The sequence below is a fragment of the Prionailurus bengalensis genome, chromosome E4, assembly GCF_016509475.1.
Source record: "Prionailurus bengalensis isolate Pbe53 chromosome E4, Fcat_Pben_1.1_paternal_pri, whole genome shotgun sequence".
Taxonomy (NCBI): Eukaryota; Metazoa; Chordata; class Mammalia; order Carnivora; family Felidae; genus Prionailurus; species Prionailurus bengalensis.
Window position 1 is genome coordinate 691,460 of NC_057360.1, and position 14,771 is coordinate 706,230.

At 43.3% G+C, this 14,771-nt stretch overlaps 1 protein-coding gene across 1 annotated transcript in view; it reads left to right on the forward strand.

The window, feature by feature from the left end:
* FBXO28 (F-box protein 28) overlaps positions 1-5,260 on the forward strand; it is a 30,290-nt gene extending 25,030 nt beyond the window's left edge. The window contains exon 5 of the mRNA XM_043568661.1: positions 628-5,260. Coding sequence (XP_043424596.1) covers positions 628-1,022 — 395 coding nt within the window. The 3' untranslated portion in view covers positions 1,023-5,260. The remainder of the gene's footprint in view (positions 1-627) is intronic.
* Positions 5,261-14,771: the final 9,511 nt, after the last annotated feature.

Genomic DNA, 14,771 nt, shown 5'->3' on the forward strand with positions numbered 1-14,771 from the left:
TTACGAACATGATAGGCCTTGGGGCGGACGCCTGGGTGGTTCAGTCGGTTACGTGTCCGACTTCAGCTCAGGTCACGGTCTCATGGCTCATGAGTTCGAGCCCCGCGTCAGGCTCTGTGCTGACAGCTCAGAGCCTGGAGCTTGCATCGGATTCTGTGTCTCCCTCTCTCTCTGTTCCTCCCCTGCTCACATTCTCTCTCTCTCTCTCTCAAAAATAAAGATTTTTAAAAAATGTTTTTAAAGAACATGATAGGCCTGTACTTCGAAGTCTAACGTTTGTATTTGCACGTGAGAAATAAGACAGAAAATAATCGTATTCTAATTTTACTACTTTTGTTTTCTTAGTAGGTCTTAAAAACGTTTTATAATACTTAGGACAGGTTTATGTCAGTAAGTGCCCTTCTCCACGTGCTGGCGGTGCGCATCGTGTGGCAGGAACAGGAGGATCAGAAGTCAGATTCCGGTATTGTTAAGTTAACGCAGTAAACCGAGTGGGCTTTCAAGAGGCGATAGCGGGAGTCCTGCTACGATGATACCCCGCTTCAAAATAAGCCTCCTTACTGAAGTGTTGCCAGGAGTGAGACGTTTGAAGTGATTGACTGACCGCTTGAAACTCTCCCTCCACAGTTCCGGGACCTTCTGCGGCCCTCACGACCATGCAGCTCTTCTCCAAGCAAAACCCGTCGCGACAGGAGGTCACCAAGCTCCAGCAGCAGGTGAAGACCAACGGCGCGGGGGTGACTGTGCTCAGGCGGGAGGTGTCGGAGCTGCGCACTAAAGTGCAGGAGCAGCAGAAGCAGCTTCAGGACCAGGACCAGAAGCTGCTGGAACAGACGCAGATCATCGGCGAGCAGAGCGCGCGGCTGGCCGAGCTGGAGCACAAGCTGCGGGAGGTCATGGAGAGCGCCGTCGGGGACGCTGCGGCGTCGGGGCACGGCGAGGAGGCCCCCCGGAAGCGGAAAAAGGCGGCGGAGGCCACGGACTCTCTTAGGAAATCTAAGCGGCTCCGGAACCGGAAGTGAGGCGGGGCGTGCCTGGAGCTGCAGAGGGGGACCAGGCCCGGCAGCGTTGGCGGTGACGACGGTGGCGGGAACGGTGACGGTGACGCGGACCCGGACGCCCGGTCGGCTTCTCGGGCTTTCGGGACACACCTTCCGCTGGAACCCTCCGGGTGGGACGCCGCGTCCCCGCCTCCTGGTGGGACCGACGCACAGATTCTTTTTACTTTGCAATAGATTTGTACTAACCAGACCTGCTCTATCATGTCGAGGAGTTCACTTTTTTCTGTGCGGATGGTGTTTAAAGTCGGTTTATTTGTCCTGCGTATATGCACATTACAGAAGGACCTGAAACAAAGTCTGGACAGACTAGAAGTTAAGTCAAATACAGAAAACGTCCTGTTTCACTTGAAAGAAGAGACCTACTTTTTAAACGGACAGTATCTTGTTTAAAAAAAAAAAAAAGCTGACCTTTTGTTATAAGTGACCTTTGTCTGGAATGTCTGAAAAGTAGTAAATGCTTTTGGTATTGAAGTAATGGGTAACTAAGACGGACTTCCATGGCGTTGACTGTAGAAGGGGCCTCTACAGTATTGACTCTCTATTTTTATAAACTACTGGCAAGGGACTTCTCCAGTTGTTAGATACATGTTTTCAGTTCTCTTTGGGGGCCATGTCCTACATTTGCATGGATGGATGCATGCATCGCCTAGTCAGCCCACTTAAACAGCTCTTGCACTGGTATTGATCTGGAACCTCTGTACTCCTCCACTTTTTAGAGCAGCAGCGGTTTCTTTCGGCGCTTCACGCCCTCCACCCCGGCAGCTCGCCTCTAGGGAGGAATCTGTTAGTCCGTTTGCCCTCCGGTCTTACAGGAACGAGAGGGCTCTGAAGCCCATCGCTTTGTCTGTTCTCTGTAGGGTTCAGGTACACTGGCCAAGGCAGAAGCCCAAACTCCAAGATGCTATTGATGTCGGACTCTGGTGACTACAGGTATCCCTTACTCACCACCGTGTGTGCTCACGGAGCCGTGTGGCGATCACCACGGCGGTGAGTAGGGGACCTAGCTGTGGGATGCAGTTTTGCCATTGAAAGGAAGCTCACTGAAGAAAATCGTACAGCGAGAAAGCGTTTTGATCATTTCGTTTCTGGGGGATGACCCGAGGGAAGCTTCTAAATGTTAATTTCAGGCTTTCCTTATCCTACAACTTTAAACAAAAGCTTTAATTTTCGTTTGCACTCCTGTTTTGAGCGTGTAACTGGAAAAGCATGTCTTGCACTGTTCGCCCTTCTAAGCGGTCACTTTAACAACCTCCAAATTGTGTGCGGTGGTTATTTCCCCCAGTTGTATATTTTTGAGACATTTCACCTCTTACTGTCCTAGGTTTATTTTAATGTACTAAATTATGTAGTTATTATTTGACTGGTGAGTTCTTTTAAACAACTGTTGCCGTGGGCTTCAGTTATTTAAAATAGGTTTAGGTGTAACATAGAAAACTGTCCCTTTCCAGGTGGGAGTCTGACACCTGCATAAAACCTAAGGATTTGGTAAGTCCCTTAGTTGAATAAAAGCACAAGGTTACCACCCTTTTTATCCGTCCAACACGACATGGTTATGCATCCTTTAACCTCACCAAATGGAACTTTTTCTTACCCATTTTTAATATTGTCCTTACAGAATACTGTCCTTAGATTTTGGTCCATTCTATGTCTGACTTGGAAACTCCATTGACAATGTTGTGTGTTTGCAATGAAACACCATAACATCCAAGTGTTACATGGTTTGTTGGGAAGGTAATTTTAAAATAAAACAATTTCCAAAAAACATTTGTCAGCCAAGGTCATCCATAAAAGTCCCCGTCTGGAACTCATTTTCTCAGCAGGTCTCGTTTTTGTAATCCTAGGATTTAGCCATATTGTCCTAACTTTGGAGCAGGCCCACCGGATACTCCATGGCCTTTACTAGTCTGCTTTCCTGGTGATAGGAAGACTCTTTAAAGTAACATGTTTACAGGTTTACAAAGTCGGATCCTGATGCATCAAAGGATAGAACCTCAGATGATCAACAGTTGTTAATTGTTTCAACTTTTCCAGGTTCCTTTGTAAACCACATCTAGATACCCTAAATGTATGTGTAGTCTTCCATTAGTTAACATGAGTGTGTGGCTTCCATAACAGGCATTCACACTATCAGAAGGTAGATTTTTCTGTTTCAAAATCCACATTTCCAGAGGACACGCTTGTAACCACATGTCACGAGGTCAGTGCCCATAGCGGTCCGGGATGAAGCACAACACATTCATCAGCGGTTTGTTGGAGGCTTAAATCTGGCCGAAGATCTCTCGCTGAAAAGCATGTTAGGATAGCGCCTTGACCAATTTGATGGCTGTTGTACTTGCTTTTGGGTAGCGGTATTTAAGGTTCAGCAGATGACAAGTTATTGGCATCAGCTAAAACTGCCACGTGGCGGCAGGAAAGGTGTAGATGATCCTCCCGCGCTGGAGCTGCCTCGCCCCGTGTCAGACGGCAGGCGCTTCGGTGCTGCGTGTGAGTTGTTGTTGTCCTGGCACCGCACTTCACGAATCGCCCTCGGCTGCTTTTCAGGGGAGGCTTCTCTATCGTCATGGGTCGCGCCCACTTGTAAACTGGGTAAGGTGAGCGCCATAGACCTAGACACGTGGGGAAAGGCGTAAGAAGGCAATGACGGGGACTTGCCCCTGCCTCACCCTAACGGAGCCGTAATCTGAAAGATGGATTATTTCAGAGCCCAAGGTTACAGAACCTGCTGCTTTTCAGTTCCTCTTTTATGTTCAGAGCCTGGAAATAATGAGGCAAACACAGATGTGGTCAGAGTAATTAATCACACTGTTTTAAAAACTATTGGGTGCCATCTGGTCTAAAGCCACTGGTTTTGGAAGCAGCTTTTTTTTTTTTTTTTTTTTTTTTTTTGGGTAAAACGTGTTTTTTGGAGTACTGAACTTTACAGGGGCTTGCCTTAATCTCTAGTAGTTTCAAGATGTATGCGCTGTTATTCTACTTGTTAAAATGTTAAAATGTTCTATGTAGCCCCGAAGGTGGGTAAAACAGTATAAGTAATGCCTAAATAAATAAGCTAAAGGTGTCACTACAGCTGAATTTTTTTTAGAAGAAATGGACACATGAACATAGGTTATGTGTAATAAACAAAAATTATGGCACCTGAAGATTGCACTATTTTATGCATTATTTTATATGCCACGTCATAGCCCGCACTTTAATCTCCAAAGAAACGATGTATGATGTCCCAGTTGTTCCTTATTACTAATAACCTTTTTCCTAAGACAGGGCACTTAACTCTATTTTCCTGAAATAGTTTCTTGGAGGTGGATTCTTTTCTTGAGTTCTCTATTTCCTTAGCCATAATATTTTCTAGGATCTAGGAACTCCCTATCTTGTCTATTTCCAACAGTATATAATTTTAATTTAATGTGATGTAAAATCTCGTACTTGGTGATCAGCACACTCTTACGTCCTGCCCTAGCAGTGAGTACCCATTTGTTAGTATTTACCAAACCCTCTAAAAATACCACGCAAGTACGATTTGAAGCCAAGAATAAAGGCATTCTGAAAGGAGCGTCCTCTATGATGCAGTCTCTTGGAAATGACTATTTCTAATCTATAATATAAAGTCCCAATTCGATAATGCCATCCAAGTTCTTGAGATCAGAGTCCCTTTAGCCCGTGAAAGGTTAATTAGTAGGTTAAGACTCCTCTGAAATAACAAACATCTGTAGCCTGCCATCTGAGGTCGAGTCTTTTCAAAAAATATTAACATAAAAAATGAAACTAGCAATTAGTTGACTGCTGCTTACCGTTTTATTTTTAATAGCAGTCCATTGTACTCGTGGTAAGTACGATAGGCTTAAGTAATGTCGGCCTTTTCCAGCTTCCTAAGAATCTGTTAAATTCCTAAAATTCAAAAGTTAAATCCAAATTTTTCCTCTTGTGTCTGAAGAGAATGATGAGATTTACACGCTTACTGGTGATTTATTAGGTCCACTGCCAAAGTGTGTGGTCCATATTCAAAGCTATTACCAAAAGTTGAGAAGTGTTTAAAACTCCTTTATGTGGTACCGTGTCTGTTTACTTATGCTCATGAGCAACAATAAATTACTAGTTTACCTTCTGGAATTTTAATTGTTATAACCGAATTCAATTATTGGAAGTGAAAAGCACCTCCCGGTCACACAACAGGGTACGTAAATAAATGTGTTGTAACCAGTGCTACTTGTTTTCTTTGTATTTCATGCACAAAAGGTTGTGGAGCTCTGCTTCCAACAAGCTATATTCCTAGCCATCGCGTCCAGAAGGACTGCTGTGTGTATGTTTTCCGTATGTTCCTACAGGCTTCACAACTGCCTTTGAGAGCAGGGTTTACTCTAGCTGCAGAAGCTAAACACAGGGTAGGCAGCATATCTCCGGGATCATACGAGCAAGTGCCTGAGTGGGATTTGAACACAGACCTGCCTGCCTCCAAAGCTCAGATACTTCCTGCTACACTCTACTACATTCCGAAGCAGCTGGGAGCTTCGAGACTCCAGATTATGTTAACTCTTAAGTTTAATAATAAGTATATATAGATGAACATTCTATACAGCTACTAGAGGCAGCCAGTGGGGGCGCCTGGGTGGCGCAGTCGGTTAAGCGTCCGACTTCAGCCCGGTCACCATCTCGCGGTCCGTGGGTTCGAGCCCCGCGTCGGGCTCTGGGCTGATGGCTCGGAGCCTGGAGCCTGTTTCCGATTCTGTGTCTCCCTCTCTCTCTGCCCCTCCCCCGTTCATGCTCTGTCTCTCTCTGTCCCAAAAAATAAACAAAAAACGTTGAAAAAAAACATTTTTAGAAGCAGCCAGTGGCAAAATCACTAATGGTAAGAGTAACCTACGGAACTTACTATCTCAAAACAGCTGGGCTTGGAGAAGACAACTTTTGTCCTAAAGTTTTTTGGTAATGGGTTCACCCTAGATATACAGGCGAAACATTTTTAAGGCTTCTAGAACCTCTAGTCCTAAGAGGCAGTCCTAACAGTAGATGGGGTCTGAGGCCACTAACACAAGTCCCTAGTTGCCTTACTATATGTTGCCAAACAATTCAAAAGAGTGATCACCCCAGTTCATTTGCCCTGCCAGGGAAGAATATTCGTCCTCTTTACAAAACTCCCTCCGGCTCTAAAACTACTCAGAATTTCAATGAAATGAACATATACAAATCACTTTCACAAATTGGCTTTCATGAAAATTTGAAGGTTTTGTGCATCAAAAGACCCTATCGACAGAATTAAGAGACAATCCACAAAATGGGACAAAATACTTGCAAGTCATAAGTGGTTAATATCCACAATATATAAAGAACTCCTAAACCCCAGTGATAAAAAACAAAATTAAAACCATGTAAGGACTTGAATAGGCATGTCTCCAAAGAATGTGTACAAATGGCCAAGAAGCACATGGAAAGATGCGTGTCGCCACCCATTAGGGAAATGCAAATCAAAACAATGAGATACCACCTCACATCCACTATGATGGTTACTATATTTAAAAAACAGGGGCGCCTGGGTGGCGCAGTCGGTTAAGCGTCCGACTTCAGCCAGGTCACGATCTCGCGGTCCGGGAGTTCGAGCCCCGCGTCGGGCTCTGGGCTGACAGCTCAGAGCCTGGAGCCTGTTTCCGATTCTGTGTCTCCCTCTCTCTCTGCCCCTCCCCCATTCATGCTCTGTCTCTCTCTGTCCCAAAAATAAATAAACGTTGAAAAAAAAAATTTTTTTTAACAAAAATCTGGGGCACCTGGGGGGCTCAGTCGGTTGAGCGTCCGACTTGGCTCAGGTCATGATCTCAGGGTTCATGGGTTCGAGCCCTGTGTTGGGCTCTGTGCTGACAGCTTGGACCCTGGAGCCTACTTGGGATTCTGTGTCTTTCTCCATCTCTGCCCCTCCCCCACTCATTCTCTCTGGCTCGCTCTCTCAAAAATAAACATAAAAAAAAAATAAATGAAGGATGTCTGGGTGGCTCAGTCAATTAAGTGTCTGACTTCAGCTCAGGACATGATCTCACTGCTGGTGGGTTCGAGCCCCACATTGGGCTCTGTGCTGGCAGCTCGGAGCCTGGAGCCGGCTTCGGGTTCTTTGTTTCCCTCTTTCTCTGCCCCTTCCCCCCCATTTCTCTCAAATACAAACATTTAAAAAAATTAAAAACGAAGTATTGGCAAGGATGTAGAGAACTTGGAACTATCCTGTTTTGTTGGCAGTAATGTGAAATGATACAGCTGCTGTGGAAAACAGTGTGGTGAACCTGCAAAAAAATAAAAAATAGGAACTTCTGGATTGGTGAACACGTGGAGATGTGGAGAGGGTCATGCGCCTGGAGGGGGCACAGAATTCCAAGCCCTTTACCCATACCTCGCCCTGTGCATCAATTCCATCTGGCTCTTGGTTCATATCCTTTGTCACATCCTTTAATCAGTTGGCAAACATTAAAAAATTAAAAATAGAATTACCACGTGATCCAGCAATTCCAATTCTGGGCATATAAAAGAATCGGAAAGCAGGGGCTTGGAAAGATATTAGCACACCATGTTCATGGAAGCAATTCACAATAGCAAAAATGTGGAAGCAACCCAAGTGCCCACTGACGGATGCATAAGCAAAACATGGTGTATGCACACAATGGAATACTATTCAGCCTTCAAAAGGAAGGAGACTCTGACACCGGCTGCAACACGGATGAACCTCGAGGGCATCGTGCTGAGTGAAATAGCCAGCGACATAGGACAAATACTGTGATTCCACTTACATAAGGTACTTGGATGAGTCAAAATCAGACACAGAAAATAGACTGATGGCTGCCAGAAGCTGGGGAGGGAGTTTCAGTTTTGCAAGATGGAAAGAAACAGTCCCGAAGTTTGGCAGGTGGTGATGGTTGCACAACACGAATAGACTTAATATCACTGAACTGTACACATAAACCATGGTTAAGGTAGTAAATTTATGTTGTGTGTATTTTACCACAGTAAAAAAATAAAATGTTGGGAATAAAAAAAGCATTGACAGCTATAGATCTCCCTCTACTGAGTTGCTGAGCCTCATCACGTTTGGTGTTCTGTGTCTTAATTTTCATTCAGTTCAAAGTTTTTTTCTAATTCTCCTTGCGACTGTGTCTTTGACCCATGGGTTATTTAGGACTGTGTTGTTTAATTCCCACATATATGTGAATTTCCCAAATTTCTTTCTATTTTGACTTTCATTCCATTGCTCAGAAACATTGTATCATTGCAATCCTTTTTACTTTTCAAAGCTTTGTTTATGACCTAAGATGTGGTGTATCCAAGAGGATGTTCCATGTGCATCTGAAAAGAATACATATTCTGCTATTTTTGTATAGAGTGCTCTACAGATACTTTTTAGGTCTAGTGGATTCATGGAGTTTTCAAGTCTTCTATTCCCGTGTGGATCACGTCTAGTTGTTCTCTCCATTATTCAAGTCTCCAGCTACTACTGTTGAACTACTTGTCCCCTCACTTCTATCAGTTTTGCTAGCATTATAAAATGTCCTTTATGTTTCAAGTCTGTTACGCCTGATATTTGCAAAACCACTCCAGCTTTCTTATGGTTGCTGTTTGCATGATATGTCTTTTCCCATTATTTTATTTTCAAGTTATTTGTATCTCTGAATCAGAAGTGTGTCTCTTGTAGTCACTATATAACAGATAGTCCCCAACTTAAGATGGTTCGGCTAACGATTTTTCAATGTTATGATGGTGTGAAAGCAATATGCATTCAGTAGTACTTTGAATTTTGAATTTTTATTTTTTTATTTATTTTTTAAGTTTATTTTGAGAGATACAGAGACAGAGTGAGTGGGGGAGGGGTAGAAAGAGAGGGAGAGAGAGAATCCCATGCAGGCTCCACACTGTCAGCACAATAGCTATCAGCACAACCGGACGTGGTACTCAAATCCATGAAACTGTGAGATCGTGACCTGAGCCAAAACCGAGAGTCAGACGTTTAACCAACTCAGCCACCCAGGCGCCCCTTGAATTTTTATTTTTTCCTGTGTGAGCCAACACTGTTTGGTGATGCTTGGAGGCAGCAGTGAGCCACAGCATCCAGGCAGCCATGTGATCATGAGGGTAAACGACTGATACACTTAAGCATCCTGCTTTTCACTTTCAGTACAGTATAATTCGATAAGTTATGTGAGAAATTCAACACTTTATTATAAAATAGGTTTTGTGTTAGGTGGTTTTGCCCAACTGTAGGCCAGTGTAAGTGTTCTGAGCACATTTAAAGTATGCAGAGCTAAGCTATGATGTTCTGTAGGTTAGGTGCAACCTACAAAAATGTATTTTGACTTAGAGTTCATATTTTTAACTAACCGTGGGTTTATCAGGACACAACCCTATTGAAAGTCAAGGAAGATCTGTAGTTGGAGCTTATTTTTTTATCTAGTCTGTCAATCTCTGCCTTTTGATTTGATTCTTTAATACGTTCACACTTAATGTTATTACTGAGATAGCTAGATTTATCTTTGCTATTTTTACTTTTTGTTTCTGATATGTCTCATGTCTTTCCCCCCCCACCCCATTCCTCCTCACCACTTTCTTTTGTATTTAGTGAATATTTTCTTGTGTAAAATTTTAATTCCTTTAATGATTTTTTTTCACTACATGTTTTGGTTATGTTCATGGTGGTTGTTCTAGGGCTTACCATATACAACTTACTTATCAGAATATTTCAAGTTTACTGTAACCTAATTCCAGTGACATATAAATGTTACTCCTATATAGTTCCATTTCTTTTTCCTCCACTTTGTGCTATTATCGTTAAGCATATTACATCTGTGTATGTTACAGGTCCCAAATACACCATTATAGTTGTTAGTTTCTATGATTTTATGCCTCAGAAAGAAACTGAGAGGAGAGAAACGGTATATAGAGTTTGTTATACTAGCCTTCTTACCATTTTCATTTCTCTTCATTGGTTTCTGTGGATTTGAGTTACCATCTGGTGTCATTTCCTTGATCCCAGGGAGCTTTGCTCCCATCACATCTTTTGTGCTGTTACTGTTAAATATTTTATATTTCTATGTGCTATAGGGCCAACAATACAATTATATACATATTGCTTTATATGATTGCTTTTTAAAAACATTTTTATTTTACTTTTTTAAAGTTTATTTATTTTGAGAGAGAGAGAAAGAGAGAGCAAGCATGCAAGCGGGGGAGGAGCAAAGAGAAGGAGAGAGAATCCCAAGTACACACTGTTAGTGTGGATCCTGATGTGGGGCTAGAACTCATGGACCGTGAGATCAAGACCTGAGCCAAAACCAAGGGCCAGACGCTTAACCAACTGAGCTGCCCAAGTGCTCCTACACAACTGCTTTTTAAGCCAGTTAAGAGAAGAAAGTAGAAGAAAAAAAGTGTTTATGCCGTCTTTTATATTACTTAGCTTTTCTGATGCTCTTTATTTTTTCACGTGGACTCAAGTTACATTCTGGGGTCACTTACTCTCAGCCTGAAGAACTTCCTTTAGTATTTCTTATCAAGTGACTCTTTGAGCAACAAATTCTCTCAGTTTGTGTTTATCTGGAAATGTATTTTACCTTCATATTGGAAAGATAGTTTCGCCAGGTGTAAGATTCTTAGTTGCCAGGGTGTTTTCCCCCAGTACTTTGAATATGCCATCCCACTGCCTTCTGGTCTCCACTGTTTCTGATGAAGAGTCAGCTGCTAATGCTGTGGAGTCTCCTTGAATGTATTGATCCACTTCTCTCTTGCTCTTTCCAGATTTTCTCCTTGTCCTTCGGCATTTACCATGATGTGTCTGGGTGTTATCTCCTGTTTTGTCCATTGAGCTCGTGAGCTTGGAGTCCATTGTGCTTCTTGGATGTAATAATGTTTTTCGTCAAATTTGTGTAGTTTTCAACTATTCTTTATTTGAAAATTTTTCCTACATTCCCATTACATGTGTATAGATTATCTTGATGTTGTTGTCTCACACTCCTCTTAAGTCTCTATTCTTTATGTATATGTGTGTGTTAAAATGTACATAAGTTACCATTTAACCATCTTTAAGTGTATAATTAAGTGGCATTGAGTATATTCACAATGTGGTACAACCATCGCCACTATCCATTTCCAGAACTTTTTTTTTATCACCCCAAGCAGAAACTCTGAATCCATTAAATGATAGCTCCCCTTTGCCTTCTCCCTCCAGCCTTTGTTAATGTCTATTATTTTTTCTTTGTCTATGTCTGGCCAACTTTTATACTTTAACCACAGCAGCTCCCTTTTTATCAGGCTTTCAAGAAGTTGTGGGGCGGGGGGAGTGGGGTCGGGAGCAACTATTTAGCTTAAATATATCATTTGAAGAAAATTACTGCCTGGGGAGAAAATAGAAAAATATAAGCCAGGTGGGGATGAGAATGGTGATGAATTTCATTCAAAAGGATTTTTTGAGTAACTCTGTGGTTGGAAATTGTCCAAATTGAAATTTGATATTCAGAACCTGATAGGACAAAGAAGACATACATTCATGCCGATAGGCACATGAAAAGATGTTCAACAGGGGCACCTGGGTGCCTCAGTAGGTTAAGCGTCCAACTCTTGGTTTCAGCTCAGGTCACGGTTTGTGGGTTTGAGCCCCACATGGGGCTCTGTGCTGACAGTGTGGAGCCTGCTTGGGATTCTCTCTCTCCCTCTCTCCCTGCCCCACCCACACTGTCTCTGTGTCTCTCAAAATAAGTAAATAAACAAAGAAAGAAAGAAATAAAACCAAACACACACACACACACACACACACACAAAGATGTTCAACATCACTCACCATCAGCAAAATGCAAATCAAATCTACAATGGAATAACACCTTACACCTGTCAGAATGGCTATTATTAAAAAAGCTGTTTTCTTGTTTTATTTTGATATTTTGCAAAAGCATTCCTGCAAAATGCTTCATCTTCAAAGAGATTCATGGAAAGGACTCTGAAAAGTACAAATTTCTGATAACTTCAAAATCATAAAACTGGGGCGCCTGCGTGGCTCTTTCAGTTAAGCGTCCGACTTTGGCTCAGGTCATGATCTCACGGTCCGTGGGTTCGAGCCCCGCATCGGACTCTGTACTGACAGCTCAGAGCCTGGAGCCCGTTTCAGATTCTGTGTCTACCTCTCTCTCTGCCCCTCCCCTGCTCATGCTGTGTCTCTGTCTCAAAAATAAATAAAACATTAAAAAAAAAAAAAAAAGCCTCTGAGGCCAGGAAGCCAAGCCGAGGATTTTCATCACATGTTACCTGCAATACTTACAGTTTGGGTGAATTCCTGTCTTCTTGAGACCCCCCCCCAAAATGCCGAGGTTCCTGGTTCTACCAGGAAGTGACATTCCTAACTTACCTGGTAAGGCTGCCAAGAACCCTACGAACAAGGCTCCAGACCGACTTATCCAAGCAGTTCCCGAAAGCTGTGTGGTCATATCTGAGTTTATGCACCTCTCGCTCAAATATGACATTCCAGTCAAACCCTTGGTAAATAGCCAGTGTTTCCAGTTGTTTCCTGTTACGAAGAGAACAGATTCTTACTGAGCTTATGCAAACAATGAACTATATGGCATATGAAATGAATACTCAAGGGTTTCTGAATTCTGGAGGCATCAGGTATGGAGAAAAGGTAAATATTTCATCTTTATTTACAAAGGTATACTTTACCAAATTGCTGTTAATTCACAAATAGTTTAAGAGAATACATTTCGCTTAAGTCTAGAAAAACAAAACATTAAGGAAGCAGCAGTGTTTAAAACAAAAAGTCACAGAAAAATTACAATTATCTCCATGAGTTTATTCAATCCAATATAATTAAGTTCTTGTTCTGCTTGAATCTAGTTTTTCTCTTCTGGAAATTTGTACCCAGTTTAGTTTTGTGATTTGATTTAAAAAACAATTTTTTTTTAATGTTTATTTATTTTTGAGACAGAGAGAGACAGAGCATGAACGGGGGAGGGTCAGAGAGAGAGAGGGAGACACAGAATCTGAAACAGGCTCCAGGCTCTGAGCTGTCAGCACAGAGCCGGACGCGGGGCTCGAACCCACGGACCATGAGATCATGACCTGAGCCGAAGTTGGACGCTTAACTGACTGAGCCCCCCAGGCGCCCCCTCAGAAGCTTTTAAAAGTTCAGTCTGAGATCCCTTATGAGAAGTTCAAGCCTTAAAACGAGTTTATATGGCTCAGCCTTAGCGCCATCTTCTTGGAAAACTCTGCGCCATGAAGGCTAAGTGGAGGAAGAAGCAAATGCGCAGGCTGAAGCGTAAGAGAAGAAAGATGAGGCAGAGGTCCACGTAGACCAGTAATGTGTGCACCCGGAAAGAAGGAAAGCCAGAGGCCAGAGACACTGCTACCAGTGGTTGGACTGCGAGCCTACTTTCCAGAGCTTGATTCAATGGATCTAGACCATCCATCACCATCTGATTGCAACCACCACCTTTGAGAGACTCCCTGGGCCTGTGACTTAAAGCACTAATTCTGTTTTCGTTTGTGGCTGAACGTAACACGTGTATGATAAACCATCTCTTCTGCTGCCTTAGCTGAAGAAGAATAAATAAAAGAGTTTATATGGTCAATTGCTATTCTTGATGCACTACGTAGATAATCAGACCAAATTTCATAAAAAAAAAAACCCATTTGTTTACTGTGGTTATCTTGGTAGGAAAAAAAAAGCGGGGGTGATTCTAGACAGGAAAACTATGTTTGCACCTGTGTAGACATTAGATTCTAGTCTCGCTGTCGTAGAGGATGTGTTATCTGCCCGTAAACTGGACCGGTTCCTGAATGTTTCCAGCTCAAATATCTGGCTGTGACTGTCCGAATTAATGTTTCCAATTCTCTCCCACCCTTCTGATTTGTGATCACTAGGGACAAAGACTGCGCTTGAACCCCCTCGTAAGGGACTAAACCGGTCCTCAGCCACACTGCAGGGACCTGAACCTTGGGTACACATCCCACCGCAAAAGAAGGCTCCACCTGCCATCTGGTCCTGTGCAGACACTGGAGACCTCCGAAACAAACCGGCAAGGAAGGGAAGCCGCTGACGTCATCGATGGAGACTGCTTCTTCCCCAGATGCCAGATCAAGACGTCATACTTAAACGTAAAACCCTCTCTCGTCTCTCTTGTCCTTTATTCTGGCATGGCCCGGAAAGGTAACACCTACGTCTGTGTCTCCCCGGCCATTGCGCAGTGGGGCGACCTTTCAGACTGCTGGCTTTGCCACCAAAAACTCCAGTCCGTCCACGATGCTAGAGATGGGTGGTCCTCCCCGTGACCAACTTCTCTTCTATTTCCAACGCATCCCCCTTCCCTCTTAGAACTCACTCGTAGAGCCTGATCTTCATGGCCACAGCACCCGGCACCTTGCTTTTACCTTTCTCCAATGATAACTGCACTCGCCCAGTTAGACACAAACACCTACGCAAGTCACAGCACATTCGCACCCCCACGTTCTCATGATTATCTAAACCAGATCTTACCAGTGGCAGGCATCTCTGCAAGGACAGAGTTGTTTCCGATGGCAGGACAGGCCTTGATCGTATCTCGGTCGCACAAGGGGGCGTCCGTGCTGCGGCCACCACCCCAGTATTAACGTTTCTGCCGAAGCTGAAACGCGGCCTCCTGAAATCACCGAACGAGCCACTTCACGTAGAAATTCGGTCACTCCCTCAACACGGTCTTTCTCCGGCTCGATTGCGGTTGGTTCGGG